The 15,591-nt window shown below is 38.4% G+C and overlaps 1 protein-coding gene across 1 annotated transcript in view; it reads left to right on the top strand.

Moving 5' to 3' along the window:
- The first annotated feature begins 680 nt into the window (after positions 1–680).
- Positions 681–15,591, top strand: part of ADAMTSL1 (ADAMTS like 1) — a 452,838-nt gene continuing 437,927 nt past the window's right edge. Inside the window, exon 1 of the mRNA XM_047767602.1 lies at positions 681–879. Within this exon, the coding sequence (XP_047623558.1) occupies positions 814–879 (66 nt within the window). The 5' untranslated portion in view covers positions 681–813. The remainder of the gene's footprint in view (positions 880–15,591) is intronic.

Below are 15,591 nucleotides of genomic sequence, written 5' to 3'. Positions count from 1 at the left end.
GGGCTTTTTAATTTGTCACTTTACAAAGAAGTAACCTGCTTTTCTCCTTCTTCAAATCAAGTCATTACTACACAGAGTTACTTATGCCTCTCTTTAGGTTTAGTGAGGAACTTTCAAAGTTTTATACAGTCTCCCTTTTCTAAGTCAAGGGGGAAAATAAAGAGAAACTTTATGGAAGAGGCATAAAGCAGTTGCACAGAACACGTTTAAAGGGCACATTAAGTCAGTTTTTGTCTGTGGTTCTTTCCCTTTATGGCATATGTTATATATTGACAGGGATTAAGTTTCTCTCCTGAATGGAACAATACAAAGTCACAGGGAGCTACTGTACTTTACAAAGCAACAGGCACCAGAACAAGCAAATGGCAAATAGAAAGGAATCTCACAAAGAACTAACCAGGTTAGTGAAAGGCTCAGGGTTCTGCTGCATCTTATGCAATTCTGCATCTTTTGCATTTCTCTTCTGGCTGTGCTGGGCGCTCCGCTCTTTCTTTTTCGTCCTGTCCTTTCCCCCCTCTCTCTCGCTCACTCGCACTGTTACACTTTCTCGGTCCCCCCCTGGCTTTGTTATTCAGCATGTCTGATTAGCGGGAGCCTGATTGGCTGGCTGCCTGCTCCAAGAGAGATTCCATTCAGCTTACCCCCCACCCATCCACCCACCCACCCACCCCTCGGTCAGGAAATGTGAGCGGGGCTGATGGAAGCTGATAGGCAGGGCTGGAGTGTTAGCACCAGTACTGGATGTGACAGCAGGCAGAGGAGTACTTAGCAGCTTATTCAGTGTCCGATTCGGATTCCGGCAAGGATCCAAGCATGGAATGCTGCCGTCGTCGGGCAACTTCTGGCACACCGCTCCTCTTTCTGGCTTTCCTGCTCCTGGTAAATGCCTTTTCATTTCAATACATCGCTATGGCCATTTAGTCTGGGTGCTGTTGGGGTGGTGTGTGCAGTTTATATGTGAGTGTGGGTGCCTGTGTGTATCTTTATCTTCAGATGCCAGGTAAAATAATTTACAGGATTAAAAAAGAAAAAAGCAACTTCTTTTAGAACTTCAACCCCAACTTCCCAAGCGAAATAAAGTCTGCAAGACTTTGTGCCATTATGTGAGCTTTGGAATCTGCTGCCTAGAGTTTGTGAGCAGAGGGCTGTCTAGATAGTGGGGTGCATGCTTGGAATTTAGGTAACAGAGGTCCTGAAAGCAAACTCACTCACTGTGCTGTTCCTGGAATTTTTTGAAGGATGGGTTGTGAGGGGCTTTCCCCCCTGCCTTTTATGAAATCTTTTCCCTCTGTGCACATGTGCTAGGAAACCAGGTAAAAGAGGGAATGAAAGCCTCTCAGCATCCAACCCAGATGATAGCTCATAATTACTGCAAGTCATCTATGGATGCAAGTTAATGCTAGTATTTATGAATTGAGGATTACCTCTTTGATCTCAGATCTGCTTTTGAAGAAGAAAATGCTGACTTTTTGTGCGGCTGCTTTCCACAGTCACAGTGATAGATGCTCTGCTCTGGAACATCAACACACACACGGCATTTTTGACTTGAAGTAAATGTTCCGTTGTGACTCATACTTGGTTTTATGGGCAGAAAATGAACATTTACTGTCCAAAAAAAATCTACACTCAAAATATTAATAGCAATGCACATTTTTTTAAACCAGAGTGTTCTGGGCAGGCAGCTTCGTAAACCTCATCTGAAGGTTTGATTCCAAAATGTGCATACTCTGATTCCAAGCAAACGTGACTGTAGTTCTCCCTGTCGCATTTATGGCATGCCAGCACTTCCTGAGAAGGTAACCAGGCAAGAAGGAGAAAAGGTAAAAATGCAACATGTGTATAGGTTGCATTGATTTATCTATGGTGAAGGGAAGTTTGTGCTGATTAGACTCCAACAAATTTGACCTGCACTATAATTTTGAAGAAGGGAAGCAGCCTATTTAGCACAAATGGAAAAACTCCAGGAAGGGTCATTGGCTCATCAGACAGTGATTAAAAATGTTAACATTCCCACTTCTTATTTGCGTCATTATAGCCAAGGACCCTTAATGCTGCATGGCAAATGCTGTAAATATAGAAATCTATTTTTAAGGTTTCATAGAAGTTTAAAGGAAAACTGAATTTTAAGCATGAATGGACTGTAAGTTTTTAGCTGTTCTGAGGAATATAAAAAGTGGAATGTTTAGGTGTGCTTTATGACTAGCGAAGCAAGCAGTTTATGAAAGGTGTCTCATTTTTTCCATATGGGACATGTTATTTATATACACACCAGTAGTTTGCCTCGTTTTTCCTTCTTTGTGATTTTTAAAAGCATGGGTTTTTTTTTTTTCCCCCTTTAATTGCATCATAAAGTAAATACCAGTAGATGTTAGTTTTTTGGTATCTTCATGTGGAGGTATGATCTCATTATACTTTCGAAAAACTTTCCCATTCAGGAATAGATTGTTTTGCTACCCATGTGCTAAATGCATTATATTTCTCTTTGATATCTTGAATATTAATATATCTATATTTGAGCATGTAATTATACTTATGTGGGGAAAAGGGGGTGCTTGCTTATTTGAAACTTAAAACATAAAACACTTTATTTAAATTATGATAATTATTTTCTGATAAAAATGAAATAAAACCCAGATTTCTTCTATGCCTATATTTAAATGGATTGGGATTCTGAGAGTTAGCATAGAAAAGAAAGAACAGTCTGGGGAGCACCAAGATACAGTCATGTACAGAGCAATAACAGCATTAGTAATACCTGCCACGTATTGTGTGTCTGAATATGCCAAACACAAGGCCAGGTGTTTGAAAAGACTTAAAATGAATCCTCACAATAACTCTGCAAATAAGGCATTTGAAACCCATTTTACAGATAAGGAAGTAATCTTATATTTGAACCCAAAGGTGAAATAATGGAGAGAAAAATAACTTGTTTGCTTTGTAGTAAAGTGCTTGGTTGTAAAATGTTTAGCAGTGATGGAAGCAATGACATAGGTTGATCTATGGGTATTTAGGCTTTTTTGCCTCATCTCGGCCATTAAAGATGTGTTCAACATTGTGGGCACTTGTTACACCTGCTCATTAACTGTCCCTTTTAGCTTTGTAGCCAAAATTAAATAATTGGCTTATGAGAAAGAGAAAGTGACCTTTAGCTTGATCAATAGTTGACTTAGAACTAGACATGTGACATTGTCAGCTCAGTCTTCAGCCTGGATCAAGAAATGGAATGGGGGGCTTGTTTTTCCTATAATTGTTTTATGCATTACAAGAGTCTGCCTACTCTTCGAATTCATTTAAGCAATTTTTAAAGATCTCTTTTACTTAATTGGAAAATATCCTGTTTATTTAGTGCCAAAAGAGGCTTTGTATCACTGACAGCAGAATTATCTGTACCATGACTTGGTTCTGGAATGTATACAAATATCAAATGCTGTTCACCCTGAGTCCTGTCAAACCCCTTCCCCACTGGAGCATTATTCCTGAGAGAATAATGTGTCTTTTACATCTATTTTTGGTCACCACCCAAATTTTCATGCAAAGCTCATGCATCATAGACTTCTTTTTTATTCTGGACACATGAAGACAGTTGTACTGTTCAAGAGATTTCATTCCGATATTCTGGTCAAATTAAGCCATATAACCCAATTCTCTCCATCTTCCCACCCTGCTCCCCCTCTTCCTTCTCTCTCCTTTGTCCCACTTGTTTAGCTCAAAAGGAATGTGGCAGGAACCATGACCAGCCATTGACATATGTGTCCCTCCAAACTTGAAGTCAAATCACTTCTTGTCTGAAAGGCATTTAGTCAAATTTGCATTTGCTTCTTGTTTCTTTTAAGTGGTTTTAAGCTGTTTTGCCTACTATTGTGGAAGTTGCAAGAGTAACACTCAGAATTATAATAAAGTACATGTGTTTTTCTGTTGAATTTCTTTTTCTTCTCTGTACTGATTTATACATGGAAACTAGTCAAACACAATAGCCCATTCCCTTCGGTCGCTCTGGCACTCTCCTCCATTATTATCTAAGTGAATCTGTCTTGGATGGCGAGAAGCACCATTAGCTTGTGGAATGAATCTTAAATCCCTTATTTACAGCATACTATGGCCTGCTCCAATAAGTGTGCGTGTGTGTGTGTGTGTGTGTGTGTATGTGCATGCACAAGCAACTCTCCATAACCATTTACATCTATTTCTGACTCTCAGGCTTAGATTATCTTTAAATCAAGCTTAAGGATATTTCATGTAAATCTGCAGAACATAGGCATTACTTTCAATATTATTTACTTCATGTTTTGGTGACGTTTCTTGTCTAGACATGATCAGTTATACTTTTTTTCCCTCAGGCTCTTATTTTTAGTATCTCAGTCTGTTTCAGGACCACTTTCTGGCCCCTATTATTATTTTCATGTGAATAATCAGTTCTATGGCTTCATTTAAGTTGAGGGAAGTATGTTCAATAGTGGTCACTAGTGAACTACAAAAGAATCCTATTACACCAGCAAAATTTTTCCTTGAAAGACTCTGTAGATGTATGAAAGGATTTTGAAAGAAAGGGAATGAATAAATAAATGTATTTGTGCCTTTATAGGAGTGTTCATACACGTCGACTCCCCAGAATATGTATGAATAAAGTGGAAAGCAAATCTCAAGCAGAGTAGGCTATTACTCAAACTTAGGAGTGCACAAAGTTTATTCTTATATCCTTATAGAAAAGTTAAAGTTAGGATATGTGCAGTTTTAATCAGTGAAGTGTGGCTAACCCCTGTCCTTGCTATTCATTTTTTTAACCCAGTTTGTTGGTATATTTTGCACAGATATATGTTTGCATGAGCCACGGTCTGATATTTTGGCTCTCCCCTTTATAATGACTTAATCAAAATATGATTTTAAGCTCATTCAAGAAAAATACAGTGTCCTGTGAATTTCCACATTTCCCACAGTACCTAGGAGAATGCCTTGCATATATATATTTATATAGGCCACATAACTGTCTGTGAACTAAATGCAGAGTGTCGAGGATGTAAAGAGAATCACATGGTTCTCTAATTCTCTGCATATTTGGTGTTTCCTAACTTCGTATGTATTGTCCAGTTTCTTTGGTCAAGTGGCAGCCCTGCTTTTAATTTGTCTATTTCAGATTCCAGGTTTAATCATTTAAGTTTCATTCTCTCTTCCCCCATTACGCATGTTCTACTGTTTCTTGGGGTCTGAGTAGAGTGACCCGGAATTGACCTCTTCATTGCAAGAGGACCATGGTCTTTTCTTGAGGGAGAGCATTCTTTAACTCATCATGAATAACCTACTAGCAAAGCATGTTGAGATAATCACAGGAAAATATGTCTAAATCAAGTTGGAGAGTCTTGCTGTTTTCACTTACTTTCTTCGTCTAGAGCTGGCTTCAAACTTTGTGTTTTCACCCAAATAAGACAGGTTCATGTCATTTTCTGTCTCCATCGTAAAAACCATACCAAGTGGTTGAGTTTTGGCTTGATTGGCAGTCCTGGCTCAGGAGAGGCTTAGGACTGGCATAGCAGAGGTGATGTCAGTCTGAAAGGATCCTAATTGAAATCGGCCAGCACAGCTGTGTGGGGAGCCTGCCTGCTCACCGGGTAAGCTGTTGCTATCAACCCCTTCTTTCCATGAGCTCAAAAATAAATGACTAAATCTCCCCAATTCCCGAACTTCAAGATTAAAAACTACATTGAATAAAGCTTAACTGTTCTGTTTTCTTCTCACAGGGACTTTGCTGACAGGGAGCACCCAGCATATAGGGCCATTAGACATTTTCTGACTGTGTCAAGATGTCCCAGTGGTAGTCACCTGCAGTCAACGGTGACCTCTGGCTTTTTGCTTGTTGTATTTTCAGAATCTCAGTATCTTTAAATCAATTTGAATATTTTTCTATATTTAGTAATAGTCTCTATTCTAGTCATAGAAATATATCTTACCTCATGAACACTATAATTTTTATTCAAAGAAATACTACAATTTCTGTTTGACAACCCCACCCCTAAGTTCCACCAATGGATAGTCAGCATTTAGTTAACTGTTTGCCAGAGGCATAAATAATTCATTGTATTCTCGACAGTGAATATTTTTAAATGCCCTTACTTCTAGTTCTTGTGCTCCCTTGCATTTATCTCTATTGTTATACTTTTCATACTGTACTTCTATTCCTGTCTAGTCCACAAAGTTGTGGGTAACAGCAGGAGTACCTTGTGCCTCCTACCTTTATCAGAATATCTGATAATTGGGTCTCAATAAATGTTGTTGAATGAATGAATAAATGGATAAATAAAAATGACTTGGTAAGAAAAGGTGAGAAGATGGTAAAGTACGAGTAGCAAGGGGAACATATGAACATCCATCGCATGTGAAGCATTTCACCAGTTCGGGTTTAGTAAGACCAAATCAACAAGCCTGATGCATTCAAAAGAGAAGATACATATTTTGTTTCTCCCTCTATCTCTTTATATTTTTTATTTTTATTTTATGGCCACACCTGTGGCGTATGGAAGTTTCCAGGCCAGGGATTGAATCCAATGTAGATCACAGTTGTGGAAATGCTGGATTCTTTATCCCATTGTGCCAGGCCAGGGATCAAACCTGGACCTCCAAAACTACCCGAGCTACTGTAGTTGTGTTCTTAGCCCACTGAGCCATGGCAGGAACTACTTTTCTCTCTCTTAAACATACATATCCACACAATGCACAACAATTGAATGACAGTCCTTTTTGCCATTGTTAATTAGAACGAATTTTGCATGTATCGTATCTTTTTTAACCCACTTAGTCCTCAAGTATTTTTCCTTTTAAAAAATGTGTCCTTGTGGGAAAAATGATATTTATATTCGCCATAGTTTTACAAAACTGGACGGTAGTTATAAATTCTCATTTTAGCCAAGATAATCCTAGGGATTCGCCAAAATTCCCCCTTTTAACTACCGAGAACAAAGGTAAACTGTATTTCCCATCTTTCTCCACAATTGGTTCGTGCAGTATGATTGAGTCTGGTCAAAGGAATGTCATTAGAAGTGCTAGGCATGACATATCTCATATAATCCTCCAAGTATCAAAAACTCTCTCCTTACATCCCTGCTGGATGCAGAAAATCCAGTAAAGATCCTCAAGACTAGACAGTGGTAAAGCCACCAGATGGAAGGCCTCATCCATGAGTTACTGTATGGAGCAGAGCCCCACACTGCCAGGTGGTTCTCACGGAATTACATTTATGAGCATTCATTCAGCCACAAGCAAGAAATAAACCTTTGCTATGTTAAAACACAGATTGGGGGAAAGGTGTTATTTGTTATACTGAAAACCTTCTTAAATTTTAATGCTTTAAATTTGAATGACATGCATGCTTATGAGTACTAATACCATTTTCCATTTATTACATGGGAAAATTAAAATAAGGAGGTGCATTCATCCAGAGGGAATGATGGTTTAATCTTCATAATTTGTTACATACTGCATACCTGAGGTGCTCTAAGACTTGGGGATATTTGGAAAAATAGGAAAATGTGTCCATGTCCTTCTTAAAACAGAACCCAGGAATGAGTGGAACATTAAGAAATAAGGAGGGGAAAAAAAAGGCAGGGCTGTGGTAAACAGTTGAACTTTCATGTAACAGAACAGAAGCACACAACCTGGCCAAGGACACAGAACCACACAGACCCAACAGGAAGGCAAAGAAAATAAAAAAGAATGCTGAGAAGCAGAAACAGAGGCACAATACCAATGCAGCTCTGAAGAGAGATATCAGAAAATAAAGGAGTGGACAAGTGGCAGAGAAGGAAACAGACTTTCTTTCCCCCCCACCACAATTGTTTCACGTAATAGTATATGAAGTAAAATATACCTCTTGAGTATACCTAGTCTCAACCATCTTTGGTACATATTTCTAGGTGTCCAAATGTCATGAGAGAGTCCTGGTTTTAGCATATAACCATCTGGGCTATAACAGATGATTCCAGCTCTGTGATTTTGGCCCAGCAACTTAGCTGGCTGAAGCTCTTCACTTCTCATTCAGGCACCATTGCCCATCCCACCTAACTCTCTAGGACCCCGGGAAAGGAAAACGCAGCATTAGATGTTGGAGTGTTTTGTCAACTCCAAAGTACTATAAAACTTCAAGTGATACTTTCATTCATGTAAAAATCCCTCATCTGTCACCAGTTGTATTCCTAACACAGGGCCAACTCCATGGAAGAGAATTTAAGACAGCCCTTGCAATGAGAAGCTTGGTAGGTTGCTGGACATTTTGTTGTCAGAGTTGTGTTTTTTATTTTTCAATTTTCAAAAAAATCTTCCATTGGGAATAGTTTTGTGATGGATATAATTATTTTCCATTGCTCCACAAGATGGCTCATTTTGTAACTTTTCCACCTGCTTGGATACAGCTTAATCCTCTTATGCTCATATAAAGGTAAATTATGGCTTCCCACAGATTATCACTGTATTGTCTTCATGGATATTATCAGTCAGTATTTGACTTCAAACATAATTTTCCCCCGATTTATACAGTTCAAAGTATCAATTTGTGTAGTAGAACACACTAGAATGGTTTCATAGTTAAGATAAATTCTTTAGAAAAAACTTTTTCAAAGCAAATTTTTATCTTTGCTATCATTATGAGAATTATCACAAATTGTGCATGATCAGTATCTAGGGAATTTTCATCTGCCCACTATCATTAGATCATCAGGCTGGCTGACTTCAATGTTAATTAGTTTCTACTACATTGTGCTTACTTTATAAAAACCAAAGTCCAGGAAAAAAATAAATAAATGTATTCTTTTCAGAATTATATTTCTTTTAAGTGCAGTTACAATAATAGATTGCATCTCCCTTCCTCACTAGATTTTTCTCTAAAATTGTTATTAAAATATGTGTATTACAGCAAAACCAAAAAGGCCTTGTTCATGGCAAGGGGGATAGTTGAGAGAAAGGGAAGAGCAGAGAAATCATGTGTGTGAGCACACGCCATCTATAATACAAGAGATTTATTCCACTTCTGAGGCAAGAAATTGCAGGACTCTAATAGTTTCACCACCTGTGAATTATTTGGGTGCACCTCATAAGCGGGTTCTTTCTTCTATTTGTTTAAAGAAATAAGTGGTATGTATGCCAATTCTACACTACATTAATTTTCACAGAGTTTCCATTTTCATCCTCATTGCTTTTTCAGATTTTTTTCCAAAGCTTCTGCCATTCTCCAACTAAACCTTTGGGCATTTTCCCCTTCAATTTTCGTCCGGGGACTTACTCTACGTCAATTCAGTCTGTTGGTATAAATGTTGAGACAAGGGAGGGAAGGAGTGTGATAACCTAAGACATCCTGACATTAGTTCCAAGAGCACTAAAGAAATGAGACAGGAAATTATGAGCAACCTATAATAAATTCAAACTGTCCAATAAAATAAATGTACCTCACTTTGTTCCCCTAGTAAATTATGTTAGGGTGTCCAATTTCTCCTCCTCCTTCATCATTTGAAGTCTGCCAGAGTATTGTTCAAATATTGTACTTCATCAATAGAACCAGAAATGAAAAAGGGTAATGGAAACAATAAGAACTCCTACTGTTCAGGTGCCGAGGTGAGATTTAGAGGAAAGCATTTCAGAAATGGTCTGTTTTTTCATTAGAGTTATTATAACCATTTGTCATCGAGACCAGGTGCCATACACTTTTACTTTCACTTTGGGGCTTGTACCAGGTCTAAGATAACAAACATGCTTTGAAATTACTCTTACAGAATGAGTTTAATTGACATTTGGATTCCCATACCTGGATTCATGGTGTTTTAGAACCAAAAGGAATCTTTGAAGTAGCACAGAATGTGACCTCAATTGAAGGATCTCTTTTAAGGCAGGACTTTGGTTTTATTTTGTCTTTATGTCTTTATATGTTGTATCTTTATAAACCCAGCACTGGATAAAGAGTTTGATATACACAAAAGGTGCAATGTAAGTTTGTTGTTTGAATAAATGAATTAATCACCTCTTCCAGCCCTTTTATTTCACAAATAATTGAATTTAAAATATATGTGTTTGCAAAGAAATTGAAGACATATTTCCCAGGATCACCTAGTAGGAGGGATCCAGATCCTGGAATTTGGATCTCTTTCCTTTGAGTCCATACTCTTGAGAAAGAGGTCATTGTCTTTCTTTTATACGATATTTATATAAGAGCCAGCTGAAGTAGACTGAAAAGATATAGCACACAATCGGTACTTACTGGGATGAATAAATCAAGTTAAATGCCAAAAAAAAAAAAAAAAAAGAGCCAGGTGAGCTGGCCTTGGTCAAGGAAGGTTGATATGTTGAAATGTCACATGCAGAAGAAACCAAGGAAGCAATGAATCTGATGGAAAATCATCTTGAGTGAAAACTCAAGGATCATTGTTGGTTTATAAACATTGGGAAGACCTGGCAAAAAGTGAGGACTGAAGTCTGTAAAGTTTGTCTCGCCCTAGACCTACAACATATCCATAAGCTTCATTTCTCTCACTTTCCATATCAATGAACAATGTAATTATGAAATACACAGTAATGTGTATGTGAAAATGACTTCAGGGAGTTCCCATCATGGCTCAGCAGTAATGAACTCGACTGATATCCATGAGGATGTGGGTTCAATCCTTGGCCTCGATCAGTGGGTTAAGGCTCTGGAGTCACCGTGAGCTGTATGAAGGCTGAAGGTGCAGCTCTGATTCCACCCCTAGCCTGGGAACTTGCATATGCCTCACGTGTGGCCATAAAAAGCCAAAAGAAAAAGAAAAAGAAAGAAAGACTTCATGTGAGATCTTGCACACAGTAGGTCTCCAGGAAGTGTTGGCTTCCTTTCCTTTCCTCAGTGCAAAACTGTATATTCATTGAGAGCCTGCTGTGGTATCAGGCCCAATAGTAGGTGCAGGGTATACTGTGTTGAACAAAATATACATGGTTCTGGAGATGGGTCTTCCTACATATAATATCAGAAAGGATTTGAGATTGGGAGGGAAAGGAGAGGAATTAATTGGCCAGTGCATTCCATTGGTTTTATGTTGCTGTCATGATATTATTTTCTTTAAACTGCATATTTAACTATTGCTGATGTAAGGGCATCTCTGCCTAAAGAAATAGACACATTAATTCATTATTTATAGTGATTCAAGAAAGAATGTGTTAGAAAAACTCTAAAACTCTAAAGATTTATATTTAAGGTCACTTATTTGAGTTATGCCTTTTTTCTTTTCTTTTGCTGAAATTCTCTTTTTTAGTAATACTGAAACCAAAGCCTAATGAGTGTATTGCTCTGTCTCTATTTGATACATACACACCTGCCTTTTCCATTTTAAAAATATGCTCAGGCAGTGAAATCTTTAAACCAACCCTTCATTCAAGTGAATAAAAGACCAATGAACAGCATATAGAGCACTAAGTGCAGTAGGTTTTTCTCAAAAGGCTTAGCTTCCTCTGTGGGAACCAGTAGTATGAAGGATCTTTAGAAATCTTTAAGCATCCTTTGGAGACCAGTCAGCATGTTCTCAGTTCTCTGCTAGGGGGAGTTCTGATTTTCCAACATCTCTGCCATGTCCCTATGATCAGCCTCAACCTTAATCCAAGTCAGGCTTTCTTCCACTGGTAGTTTCCTAACTTAGGGTCGGTGTAGCTTGGACTCAAATCCAGTCCTTTATGCCAGTTCTAGATAATAGAAAGAAGACTTTCTCTCTTGTCTGATTCCCAGACTTTGGATGTCATAGACTATTAAAATTTCAAAAGTAAATAATATTGTGTTTCTGAAACTAACACAGTATTGTAAATCAACTATATAAGAAAAACAAAAGTTACAAACAAAAAAAGTTTAAAAAAAAGTAGTATAATATCCCAACTGGGAAATTGACATTAATGTAATGCACTGAGCTTATTTTGATATACCCAGTTTTCCACGTAGTTGTGTCTGTGTGTAATTAGCTCGATGTAATTTTACCTCTCGTGTAGGTTTAAACATCTCCACAGTAGAGATGCAGAACAGTTCTGTTATATCAAGGATCCCTTACGCTTCATTTTGATAACCGTACTCTCCTACCACCTGCCATCTCTTCAATCTCTAACATTGGTGACTGCTAATCTTTTCTCCATCTTTATAATTTTGTCCATTAAGAATGTTATTACGAATGGAATTATACAGCATGTAACCTCTGGGGACTGGCATTATTTCACTTAGCTTAATTCCCTTGAGACTCATCCATGTGGTTGCATTTACCAACAGTTTGCTCCTGTATATTTTGAAATAATACTCTGTGGTATGGATATAATGCAGTTCATTTAACTATTCTCCCTGTGAATAAAGCTGCTATCAACATTTGTGTAAAAAAAAATAAAGTTTGTACCTGTAGGCAAGAATTACGGAAAACAAAGTAACTAATGTTTTAATGTTGTTAGGTACAGACATTAATTTCCATCACCTAAGTTTCCTAAGTGAAATAATAGTTAATGCTACAGAGAGGGCTCACTTCAATGTGAGGTGTACCTTAAATATATTAAATTATCTGATTATCATAAAAACCCTAGGAAGTAGTTACAATTATTATTTTTCCATTTTACAGATGAGGAAACTGAGGCACAGAGAGGTTATATAACATGTTTTAGGTCACTCAGCTAGTAGTGGCAGAGTGCAGACTGGAACACAGGCAGAGTTCATTCTTGTTCCAACAATGCCATTTTGTCTTACCAGCAGTGCAAGAAATGAAAGTTTATTTGAATCAACCCCAAGTCCCAAGTATATAATTTCAGAAGAAAAACTACCTAAACACATTTAGTGCTGTGGAAAACTAGCCAGTGTCCTTTTTTTGTTTCTCTTTATTTGTTCTTTGTATCAGTGAAAAAATTTGTCATAGACTGGCCTGCTTTAAGCCAGACACTTTTCTTGGGACAGACAGATGATCAAGACAGAGCCCCACTCCCAGCAAGCTCACATTCTAAGCAAAGTGTTAAAAAGGTAACACAGACTGAGGCTGAGTAGAGAGTATAAGATGCTGCAACAGCACAAGGGAGGAAAGGGGAGGAGGAAGCAGGCATTTATTGTCAGCAGTGTCTCAGGTTCCATGCTAGGCAGAGAATCACGCGGCTTTGAAGTGGGCCAATGAGGGTGACTTCAAATATGGGACATTTAGGAGTTCCCTGGTGGCCTGGGGGTTAAGGATATGGAGTTGTCACTGCTATGGCTCAGGTCCCTGTTGTGGCACAAGATCAATCCCTGACCCAGAAACCCCTGACCTAGGAACTTCTGTATGCTGTGAGGGCAGCCAAAAAAATAAATAAATAAATAAAAGGTAGAACATTTAAAGTGAGGAGTCTTGTAATCATTAGAAGTTCACAAGGTAGACAAGAGAGGGAAAAGGGGGCTTTCTAGGCAGATGGACCTGCATAGGCAGAGGCACAGAGGAAGGAAAACGAAGGTGAGTCCAAGGAGTAGTGAGTGATTCCAGCTCCCGAAGGGCCTTGCATGGCACACCCAGGAGCTTTGGTCCAAGTTCATGCATGTATCAGGAAGACAGTTTTGGTGGCCACAGAGCGGAGAGTGCCTGAGAATGGAGGCTAAAAGGCCGGTTTGATTGTTACGCCCCTGCTGGTGAGAAGCCATGAAGATAGAGGCAACAGTTATGGAAAAGAGGGCGGAGGACCCTGTTGTATGGCTCCATAGTTATTTGTAGGAAAAAGCTCTGTGGTCCTGTGGGGTCAGAGGCTCTTAAAGCACTAGCTGTGTGCTAGGACTCTGTATGTTCATTCCCCTGCTCTGCAGACAGCCTATAGCCTAGCACTGAGGAGGTGCTGATTGTGTGCTGAAGAAACTGAGTGAATCATTTTATTCAAGGATTGCCTGTTCAGAATTGTCACGTACAGTCAGATTTTTATTTCCCCAAAATTATGAAAGGCCTTCCAGAGCAACAATGTTATCAGTCCCTAAAACCTGAAGAACCTTCTGTCACTCTCTCAAGAAAGAGAGAGTTCAGACCCCACCTTTCTGAAGAGATTGCCACACTGTTGTGACTTAAGCCTTTATTCCCTCTCAGTGAACCTTTCCACATACATAGAGGCTATTTGAAAGGGGGCACTCCTGCCTTTTTTGGAAATCTTATGACCCTCATTAACACAAAGCACATCATGAGGAGTCATTTTTATACTTTGGGGTGATCTGTCATCAGAGACTTCGGTGTTTTCCCATGTGTGTGTTTTTTATCCAGCTGTTTTCTCACCAAACAGTGCCCTATTCAACTTTTCATGTTCACATCACAGTCATGAATCTTTCCACAGGAAGTCAGCAGGTATCTTTGTCCTAATTCTTGCAGCTCTCCATATTATCTAACATGGGTTGCACACACAAAGTTCCCTTTGAAAACAACTGAAACTCCAGTGAAAGATGGAGGGTCTAAATTTAAGTTAGCTGCTCTGATGAAATATTAATTATGGTCTTCAGAAAAAAAATCAAGCCTTATCTAAAATTCTTCGGTTCATCATTTTGTACTGAAAACATCATGTGACCAAAAAAAAAAAAAAAACCCACATATTTCATCAAAGAAAGTATGAGTTAAATGTCACATCATTATATTCTTTGTATCTTTTTCATTCTGAATCCAGTTGCTGAGGGCATCTGATTTTTAATCAGACATTGGAATCCTGTGGGTAGATAATTTCCTCTTCTCCTAATGAGGAATAGTCCAATTTACTCAGTATTAATACAGGGTTGATTATAGCTTGGCCTCACCTCATAGAGTAGATTTGCTTTGGAACAGCATCAAGCAGGTATTCATGTTTTAAATCATATGGTCCTTCTGACTTTGAATCTGATTTTGGACATCTACTACTTTTACTTTTCTTCCTCCTTCCCCCACCTTGACTGCAAACAACATGGAAATCTTGTCAGACTTAGCAAAGGGGGAAAAAATGCGATTTTCAGTCTCTTAGTATGTGCCAAATTCTGTGCTATTTGTTTCTCTGTGTCATCTCAGACAAGCCCTACCACAGTCCTTTTATAGATTAAAAAACTCAGTACTAAACCCTTAAAGGTGGTGTGAATCCCTCTATTTTTAGTGTACACATATTCAACTCTTGTAGCAAACACATTATATTAAAATATGCAGTACAGACTATTTTCCATGTTGTTGGAACTATGTTATTTGGACTCTGTCAACAGAAGCCTCCCCAGCTTGTTGAGTGATTTCCACGGTTTCAGAACCAAGTTCATTAGAGTTCACTGCTTGTACCGTATTTCATAGATCTTAAGACACCCATTTTTTTCCTCTGATTTTTGAAACTTTGATGTGCCTTATCATTGATAGCAGGTCACAGTTTAATGGGTAGCTTTTTATTATTATTATTATTATTATTATTATTATTATTATTATTATTATTAATGGTATGTAAAGTAAGGTGACTTCAGTCTATGGCATCTTAGATTCAATGGAATAGTGGACCAGGGAGCAAAGCTTGAGATTTAGCTACAGAAGTAGGATTAGGGACCCCTTCGATCCCTCTCTCACTTCCCGTTCACAAGCCTCTGATTCAGATGGCTCTTGTCTTTGCTTGCCAATCTGAGACGTGGAGAGTTTATAC

Source organism: Phacochoerus africanus, chromosome 2, assembly GCF_016906955.1.
Source record: "Phacochoerus africanus isolate WHEZ1 chromosome 2, ROS_Pafr_v1, whole genome shotgun sequence".
Classification (NCBI taxonomy): domain Eukaryota; kingdom Metazoa; phylum Chordata; class Mammalia; order Artiodactyla; family Suidae; genus Phacochoerus; species Phacochoerus africanus.
The sequence above is the reverse complement of the archived record's forward strand: the minus strand, read 5'-3'. Positions and strand labels throughout refer to the sequence as shown.